Source organism: Synchiropus splendidus, chromosome 15 (assembly GCF_027744825.2).
Source record: "Synchiropus splendidus isolate RoL2022-P1 chromosome 15, RoL_Sspl_1.0, whole genome shotgun sequence".
NCBI classification, from domain to species: domain Eukaryota; kingdom Metazoa; phylum Chordata; class Actinopteri; order Syngnathiformes; family Callionymidae; genus Synchiropus; species Synchiropus splendidus.
The window spans coordinates 9239825-9249548 of record NC_071348.1 but is presented as its reverse complement, the minus strand read 5'-3'; the positions used below and the strand labels follow the sequence as shown (position 1 = coordinate 9249548).

Sequence of the window (9724 nt, the reverse complement as noted above, 5' to 3'; positions counted from 1 at the left end):
ACACCTTTGCACGTGTTAGATTTAATCCTAATAAAGTCAGACTTTCCAGCATGAAGATTTAATGTGCATTTTACAACATAGCCAGACATTTTCCACCTCTCTTTTTTTCTTGAAGTATATATATTTAAGTTCTCAAATAAAAAAAATTGTGCAGTAATTGAGTTAAAAATGGTAGATTGTGAAAGCACATTTTCCTGTTAAAAAGTAAACCTTTCATGAGCTGGAGCCATGTAGCATAATTAATGTTGAAAACTGCAGTTTACAATTCATATTTTTTTAATGTGAAATATTTCCATTTTAAAACAGCAAAACAGGATGGTAAAGTAAGTTACTCTTTTGGTTTTGCAGGTGCTTCTTTCTTGTCCAACATTGGGTAACATGCTCATGAAATATATGTAGTTTACACACTTATCGGTAGTAGTAGAAGTAATAATAGTAGTATTTCAATAAATATTACAATACGTCTGCTTACTGTTGAGATTTTTTGAACTTTTCTACTTTTTAAAATTAAGATTTGACACCATTTTTGCTACAGTACATCAATCATCAATATCGCATATGATCTTGGTAAAAGGCAATTAAAACGTTTAAAAAAACGCGAGTATTTGGCGACATGAAAAATGTGTTCTTCACGAGGATAGCGGTGAGTCTATGACTCTCGACTCGGTTTAAGTGTCAAAGAAAGTGGAAAAAAACAGTGAGGTTTTGTTTTCTTTTTGCCAAAGCAAACACGTGTCTCAGTCAGACGGGTGAGTGACCTCTGGAGTGGGCGGGGAAGAACAGCCACAGCTTTCTTGCGCGCCGTCGACTCGCCCGTCTGGTTCTGCCTCGTCTTTGCAGCGAACATGGCCAAATCTGCTGAGCCGAGATCTTATCTACTGCTGGAGAACTTCATTGGGGGAACGTTCGTACCATGTCAGCGTCACATTGACTCCTATGACCCGTCCACCGGGGAGGTCTACTGCCAAGTGCCTGACAGCGGTGCAGAAGAGGTGGGACTTCCTGTCTTCAACTAGAAAACAAAGCTCTTTTTCCAAACCTGATTTCTTGAACTGTCAGCGCCGGGCTGCAGGACAAACTCTGCTCTCCTGTTCTGGTCATGCATTAACTCAGTGGATTGCAACAGAAGTTGAAGCACGTTCTTCACCGAGCAGAGGGACACAAGTGCATGAGAAAGTGAACGGCTTCGTTGTTTGATCTTGAATTTATCAGTCAAATTTTGATGCTTGACAAAATAGTACTTTTTTTCCCTGCACTCCTGAAGTCACATGATGCCATGAATCTGAGGCAGATTGGAGAATGCACTGGCCTCAATATTTTACTGCTTATTGAAGTGACTGTTTTCTATATTAGCTCTGTTTCATGCAAGCTTTGTTTAATATTATCAGATTTAAGAGTGCAGCCATGTCAGAAAGTCAGAAAAGAAGTTGATCTTTCATCTAAAAGACTATTAAATTATCTCTGGCAGCTGCACTGGCAAACATTCGGGCAGTTGTTGAGCTGTATTTTCCTCAATAAAACAAAGATATGAAAAAAAGCACATCTAACTTATTGAGTTTTAAACCAAGGAACAGCGTTGAGTCACTGAGCAGAGCGGCAACAAACACCTTCAATCTCAAAATGTCATTGTTAGGGACACGATGGAAAAGTGTGTGGGAGATTATGGAGGCGAACCTTGACCTCCAGACAGGAAGAGAGGCCCCACTGGAGGCCTGTGGATGATTGACGCACTCCAGCTGTGGCGTTTTGAAACGCCTCCTCCTGTTCAAACCACATGCGCTTCAATACACACGCCTTGAAATGTGAGCGTCTGGAGCACAGGGTGCAGTACTGTTATCTTGCCTGCAGGTGGAGTCCGCGGTGGCCGCGGCGAAGGCAGCGTTCCCGGCCTGGTCCTCCCGCAGCCCGGAGCAGAGAGCGCAGGTTCTCAACAAGCTGGCCGACCTGATGGAAGCCCACCTGGAGGAGTTGGCTCAGGCTGAGTCCCGAGACCAAGGTGACATGGTGATGAAGCCCTAGCATTGTATCTGGTGCTGGGTGGTCTGAAACATGAAAATAAAGTGCCACATTCCTCCCTCCCCCCCAGGTAAAACCCTGGCTTTCGCCCGCACGGTGGACATTCCTCGCTCCGTCCACAACTTCCGCTTCTTTGCGTCGTCCGTGCTGCACCACACGGACGACTGCAGCCAGATGGCGCACATGGGCGCCCTCAACTACACCATCCGCTGCCCGGTGGGCGTAGGTGAGCGACTCACATTCTCACTCCGCCTCAGCTGGTAAGCGCTCTGTCACGCAGCCGGACTCATCAGCCCCTGGAACCTGCCCTTGTACCTGCTCACCTGGAAGATCGCACCTGCCATCGCCACCGGCAACACGGTGGTGGCCAAACCCAGCGAGATGACCTCAGTCACCGCCTGGATGATGTGCAAGCTGATGCAGCAGGCAGGTCGGACATGCTTGAAACGTCCTCCAAGAAGCTCACATACACTTGAATTAGAATTACTTTCACTCAATATCAACTGTATTTGATACATTTTAAGCATTAAAAATAGCGATTGCAATGAGCTCAATTGGACAGCAGGTGGCGGTAGACACAGGCGAGGAGTGAAGTAGGAGAAAATAACGCTTCAGTTCCACAATTTTGGACCGTGTTGTGTCCAGGTGTTCCCCCAGGTGTGGTCAACATCGTGTTTGGAGTCGGCCCCCGAGCTGGCGATGCCCTCGTGGGTCACCCAGACGTCCCACTTGTGTCCTTCACTGGCTCCACTGCAACTGCCCAGCACATCACAACACGCAGCGCCCCCTACTGTAAGAAACTCTCGATGGAACTTGGAGGCAAAAACCCAGCCATCATATTTGCGGACGCAGACCTGGACTCGTGCATCCAGACTACAGTCCGATCCAGTTTCTCCAACCAGGTGAGTGTGAAGTAGCGCCGTTGTAGTCTGTCCACACGGGGGCGACAAACCCCTAACGTTCAATCTCGTCTGCACAGGGAGAGATTTGTCTGTGCACCAGCAGGATATACGTGGAGAGGAGCATCTACTCCGAGTTTCTGGAGAGGTTTGTGGCTGCAGCTAAGATGTGGAAGACTGGAGCTCCGTCTGACCCGGGCAACAATAATGGAGCCCTTATCAGCAAAGAGCATCTGGAAAAGGTGGAGAGCGCTTTGTGTGTGCAGTAGGATTTTTAAAAATGTCTCCGCCTCCAGGTCCGCAGCTTTGTTGCGCTCGCCAAATCTGAAGGCGGAGTAGTCCACTGCGGTGAAGGAGTGGACCCTCTGGATCTGCCGGAGGCCAACAAAAATGGCTACTTCATGCCGGCCACCGTCATCTCCGGTCTGGCCGAGAGCTCCAGGGTGATGCAGGAGGAGATCTTCGGGCCGGTCACCTGCGTCAGCCCCTTCGACTCCGAGGAAGAGGCTGTTGCTAAGGGCAACGGTGTGCGCTACGGCCTGGCGGCGACGGTGTGGTCCAGAGATGTGGGGAAGATTCACCGCATGGCCAAGAGCCTGCAGGCAGGCCTGGTGTGGACCAACTGCTGGCTGCTGCGAGACCTGAACCTTCCCTTCGGTGGGATGAAGCACTCCGGCGTGGGCCGGGAGGGAGCGAAGGATTCCTATCACTTCTTCACCGAGGTCAAGTGTGTGACCATCAAACACTGAGCAGCCAGTTCCTGTAGAAAAGTGTTGAGATGTTTCGGTACGACTGTGTCACAACTGCCTGAAATAAAATCACAACAGCTGGTTCGCTGTCAGAAGATCTCGCCTCATGAGTCATGTGACAAGTTGCATCACCGCGTCAGTGGAATGCAGTTCGCTCTGCCACATGTGTCGACAGCCATTGATCCGTTGTTGTTTTTGGAGTTGAAGGAAGGGTTTATATTTCAGTGATCGGGATGTTTATCAGGGGACCTTTGACTCTCAATGAAATAGACTTGTAAACATGGTCAAAGTCTGACTGGTTATGGAATATAACGCCATGCTGGGGACCTCGGAGAGAGAAGATTCATGTGGGCCCTGCCATCCTCCAGGCTCGTATGTGACTCTGCCCACGCAGCCACTGGGTGTTCCCCCCAAATGTTTTGGCTAGAGAGGAGGCATTGTGCCTTTCTCATGCTCTCTCACTAACTCCACTGTGGACCACACCAAAACCCAGACGTGATCTCCTGCACTGATGCTCAAACCCAATCTTGGCAATCAATCTAAGGCACATTTCACTTGGTTTCCCGGCTTCCTTCCTTTGCTTCATTTATCTTTCATCTCTCTGCTTGTCCACAGTTCGTTCAGAAGAAATAGTCCGCCCTCGAGGTACGTGACTTTCCGGGGGCTGCCGGTAACGTGACTTATCATTGGTGTTTTTCACATCTGATACTTCGGATGTCGCCTGGAATGTGTCGCTAGAAACTGCTACGTTGATTTTACAAGTTATTCGGCTGCTTTTGACACGCACATTGTGTTTTACGTGAACATAAACGTATCATTAGTAGTGGCTTTGATCTAAAAGTACGTTGACAATGAGGTCATTCCTCAGCAGTAATTCATGACTCAATACATCCAGCAAAGTTGCTTCTTTTTTCAAAACAATATCAGATACTGAGGTTTTGGAAAATGAATTAAAAATACATTTAAAAAAGAGGATTCAGGAGTCACTGTGCAGTTAGGTTTGACAGGATGGATACATCAACTTGACCTTCACAGATTTCAAACAGCAAATGTTTCCTTTAAACTGGGACACTGTCTTGTTATGTGACGGAAAGTGAAGACACGTGAGAAATGTACTTTTTTGGCGGGGAGCATTCTCTTCTCATCTGTTGTCTGTCTGCTGGAGAAGCTGAACTCGGCGCCCTCCAGTCGGCAGGTGTCACACTCCTGCATGATGTTACAGTGGAACAGTGTTGTTGTTGCAGGACGGTGAGGATCCCACCAACCAGGAACGTGCTTTGGAACAGTGTGCAATAATGAAGAAAACATAATAATAACAATAATGGTAGAAGTAGTAGAAAGTAATGATCCAGATATCGCTCAAACAAGGTCAGTACTGACGCATATATAAGCACATCAGTCACAAATCTGCCCATGTATCAACGTTCCAGCAGCACAGTGGCAACATTTGACGTCAGCCTGATGCTGTAGATGTCGCTCCCCTCTCAAGCCTCGCTCGTGTTACAAAACAGACACGAGAGAACACAAAAGGCTTGGATGTCAGTCCCTGCCGAGCAAACAAAACACAGAATCCAGGTCAGAGCTGATCCGCGCGCTGACCTCTTGATATGGAGCCAAACCTTGCAGACGCCTTGATCAATTCTGAATGACTCAGTCGCGCAACAATAATGGAGTTATAAAACCGGAGCTCAGGTTACACAGATGCCTCTGACCTGTTTAGCAAGTGTCACGGTCAGACTGCCTTATAGTTGTTTGCTCTCTGTCTATGTAAACTGCTGATCTGGGGCAGCATGGCGGTCGTCCTCCATACTTCACCTGTCAGGAACCAAATTGCGACCATGCTGTCACCTGCGTCTGTATGTCACTTCATTGCTTTGAAAAATGCCGGTCTGTTTACAAATAAAAGCAGATCAAACACTCACAGCACCTTGCGATGGAAGCGCTCTGGACCTCTCTTCATGGTAATGGCTTTAAGAATAGCCAGTTTCACCCTCAAACTTCGCGACCGGCAGAGACACTTCATCCGCTGAAGGCCAGAGGCTCTGCTGCATGAATATATGAATTGGAAATGAGCCACAATGGATTTTTTAAAAAGTATGTGTGGTGTCATAAGAGTCTCCTGCAGGAAAATAAGACTCACAAAAGCTCGATTTCACTTGACAAAAGCACTGGAGGGAGCCAGGATGTCACACCTCCAGCATAACTGGCCCACAGGAGCGGCCAGGACCTGTGGGTTTGGTGGGTGGGTGGAGGAGTGAGGGCACCAGCAAGAGACTGGGAGCGAGGTTCCTTAATGCTGACTGGTCAGATCACAGCCATAGGAGCAGATGGCTTGTCCAGGTGAGACCTACACACACACACCAACAAGTTCCCCGCCTGAAGCGACTCACAGTCATCTTACACACAAGAATGACTTCCACCAGCATAATACCATAATCCAGGAGATGCTCAGAAAAAAGTGAGCTTGCGACAAATGATGTATATTCATATACATGTATTTGAAAGTAAGCAACATTGGGATTTCCATTGACCCCCCCAAATCTCCAGCAAGCTTTCTGTCACAGTTGTTTGTCTCTTCACACCAGCGTCACTTCCCGAACCTGGTCACTGTACGTCAGTTCATTCACCCCGCTCACCCCCAATATCCCGCTCTCCCATTGGTCGGTTTGGGACACACCATCTCTGCAAACATCGTTGGTTCAAATACGAGCTTGTCCACACAAACATCTGACCCTTCGTAACACATCTAATGGGTTTACGTCACACTGTGACCCCAGACCTGCGGAACACACCACGACATGGATATTCCTGCCCCACACTGATAAGAAGGCAGCATCACCACTGTCTTGAAGCCAGTTTTCGGAACTTATTCGAATGAAGTTATTCAGTCAGTCACTTGCTTTTACATAAATTAGCATGATGTTCTTTCCCTGTGGTGCACCGCAAGGTTCAACATTAGCTCCTGGTTTATTTTCTACCTTATATACTGCAACTTTGTGGAAACATAAAACCTACGCCTCGAAATTCAAATAACCAGTCAGGTGACTTAAATAACAGCATCACATACTTCACATTGCATTTATTATGCTTCATTGTTTTCTGCTGTAGTGTTTTTGAATCATGTACGGCACATATGGCCAGAAAGGTTCATGATAAATAAAGCGTTGTTATTACTGTATTATTACACCGACAATACCACACATCATTGAACGCACACACACAATTCTTTCCTCACAATAGCGACTTGTCTTACTGACATTTCCTGACTCACACAGGGGAGAAAGAGACACTTTCCGGGGATTCTTCTTCCATGACAATGGCACACACACAGACACGGCAACACACAATGACAACCGGCAATTATTTAATTTCCCTCTTTGGCAGTAAGTTGCTATAAAATGGTCTATGTGGGCGGCTGATGAGTTTCTAACAATGACTCAAGCCTTCATAAAAGCATCTGCGCTTCACACTTGACCTCACAAATAAAGCCATTTCATTTTTATAGGATTAGTAGGAGGGTCAGTGAAGATAAAGCACAGTTCCAGGGTGTTGTTTTAGAGGTTAAAGCCACATGAACCTGGGGATTACACTTACTCAACACATGAATGTATAAAGGAAGCACCTGAACTAGTTTGCTATGCCATTCATATGCGATTAATCGCGATTAATCGCGATTAATCTCTGCGGTTATCTTGACTTCCCCCCGCCCCCAACATGTCAGAGCAGATGAAACAGACCTATATCAGTCTAAAGTGCAGTCTGGAGCTCTGTGTGGCAGATATATCTCCTGATCTCCCTTGAACTCCAGCTCTACCTTCAAAGAGTGTGTTAAGAAGAATCACAGCCCTCCATTAAAGGCGACATCAAACTGGGACATCCCCTTCCGTGTACTTTGGAGTCCCGGTGGATCATGTCGGTATTGTTCGATGACTTCCGTCTTCTGTAGAGCTAGAAGCTCAAAGCTCATTGTTCTTCCGCGCACACACCGATACAGATTCGTCTGCAGTTTTACTAACTTTCACTCCCGCTGGCAACACGCGCGCAGTGAATACCAATCGACTCATATAAGCCGAGAGCCGCCGACCTCTCCCCTCCTGCCACTTCTCTGCTAATTGGATGATATAGCGCTGGCTATTGTGCGGCGCACCTCTCTCTCGCTGTGAGTTACGTAACCCTCCGTCTGGAAATGAAGTGGTGTGCTTTTACAGGAGGACTGGCCTCGGTGTCGTGTCGCTGCAACAGACTGCCAGATAATAGACGTGGGGAGACGGAGCAGAGCGGCTGCTGGCATGAATTAAGATGACTAAAGGGGCCGCGCGGATGTTGTTCGCAAATCCAGTGACCTGCTGAGTCGGCGAGGGCAGAGAAGGGGAGGAAATGTGAAACACAAAACGTCCAATTAAGCAGGAATTAGCTGATACTGTTTTCATCAACTGGGTTTTGTGCAGCTCAAAATGCTGCGTCTGAGGATTGCAGTCTTCTGCTAGACACAGTATTTTTACCCAGAGTTTGTTCGATTCCGTTTTTATTTTGTCGCCCCCAAGCCCTGCTTCCACTCCGCTATGATAAAAGGTGTCATTGGGACCATCAGCTGGACCTATTCACCAAATGACTCCACAAAAAAGCTTCCCTTTTTCAAGTTATCTGTTCCAATTCTGGTCTTTCTGTGGTCGTGTCTTTTATCAACCATGTGTACTTCTACGGAGCATCCCTCACTTTCTCATGGTTTTTCCCCCAGTTCGGTTTTGGAGGATATCGCAGCGATGGTGCCGCAACTATAGAGTAGAAATGGGTGCTGTTGAGTGGCAGTGTATTTTTAAGGGTGTCACCAAAGAACAGCACCTCATTGTCCATGCGCCATAAACACCGCTGCCATTGTTTTGATGGATGCAGCGCATTAAGATAAACACCAAGGTGACGTACTGTGTAGGTACAGAAGGTCATCACATCACATCTGGCATCTGGCAGTCATGTTTTAATTTCTGCCTCGCATGAAATATTAGTATCAGCATAAGCGACATGTCAAGAATGTAAATGTTCTACTTCCTGGTCTGACGATGAATGCACATCGTCTTTTGCTGTAAATGTTTTGCATGTGGTACAAGGTGTCACAGTCTGTACATACCTGCGGCACATACTTACACCGGCACCGTTTGCAGTGGAGCTGAAAACTTTGCGTCAATGCCAAATCTGTCACAGACAGTTCCCACTATGGACCCGGTTTTCGAAAGTGGTCAGACTTGGCCGAGTCTAATCTAAGACTACACAGTCCTGGACTCTCATCGCAGCGTGAGTGGCGCCTCATGCAACACACCGCCGCACTGTTGCATCCTTTTGCAGTGGAGAACCAGAAAATTCAATTCAATATTAAACACACAACACACCTTAAACATTTGTTCAAGTTACAGTGAGCTAGATCTGCACAATCCCAGAGGTAAACCATGACTCTTTCCAACTCCAACTCTTCCGAATCATTACATGTTTTGCCCAATTCCTCTCACCCTTGAACTCCCGGGGGCACGTGCTCGGGCTGTTTGTGTTTGCTCGGGGGAAGGTAGAGGTGTGTGCGCTCGGCCTCCAATACACTCGCAAAGTACGTGGACGTCACCTTCATGTGGGCGCGGTTGTGGTGGCTTGTGGAACAGTGTTGACGTCATGATGATGTTTATGTTCCTCAACGTATGGAGGGGTGCGATTGTGAGTCCAACTGAAGGCACTGTATTGATGTATTATAAGATTCCTGGGATTTCAAAAACAGGTAGGGTTCCCTATGGACGATCAACCAAAGCTCGAGGGCGGGGTGTCCTTGCTGGCCAAAATAAAGCAAAGCTGGGAAACACATGGAGACAAGACAAGGCTTGTGACAATGGATCTCCACTTCCTTTATCTATTTTCGGAGCCATGTGGATGTGTGTCAGGGAGAGTGCGTGAAACGTGAGGTCAAAGGTTGTGGTCAGTCTTCCCAACCTCCTTCTAAAAAGACTTTTTTTGGTAGATTTTTTTTCTCATTCTAAGTATTGTCATTTTCGCTGAGCGTTCCAGTGTGTGTCTCCTAGTTGA

The 9724-nt window shown here is 47.2% G+C and overlaps 1 protein-coding gene across 1 annotated transcript; it reads left to right on the top strand.

The window, feature by feature from the left end:
* Positions 1-622: 622 nt before the first annotated feature.
* Positions 623-3801, top strand: aldh8a1 (aldehyde dehydrogenase 8 family, member A1). Its single transcript, XM_053843544.1, has 7 exons — positions 623-992; positions 1849-1996; positions 2087-2242; positions 2297-2446; positions 2662-2918; positions 2996-3157; positions 3212-3801. Exons 1-7 carry the CDS (start codon positions 846-848, stop codon positions 3662-3664), a joined length of 1473 nt encoding a protein of 490 aa, XP_053699519.1. The 5' UTR covers positions 623-845; the 3' UTR covers positions 3665-3801.
* Positions 3802-9724: the final 5923 nt, after the last annotated feature.

Excerpts from the sequence above, each read along its gene's own strand:
- aldh8a1 (XM_053843544.1), top strand. The coding sequence starts at position 846 with ATGGCCAAATCTGCTGAGCCGAGATCTTATCTACTGCTGGAGAACTTC. Across the intron at positions 993-1,848 it reads CTGACAGCGGTGCAGAAGAG|GTGGAGTCCGCGGTGGCCGC; the intron begins GTGGGACTTCCT and ends TCTTGCCTGCAG. Across the intron at positions 2,919-2,995 it reads GATCCAGTTTCTCCAACCAG|GGAGAGATTTGTCTGTGCAC; the intron begins GTGAGTGTGAAG and ends TCGTCTGCACAG.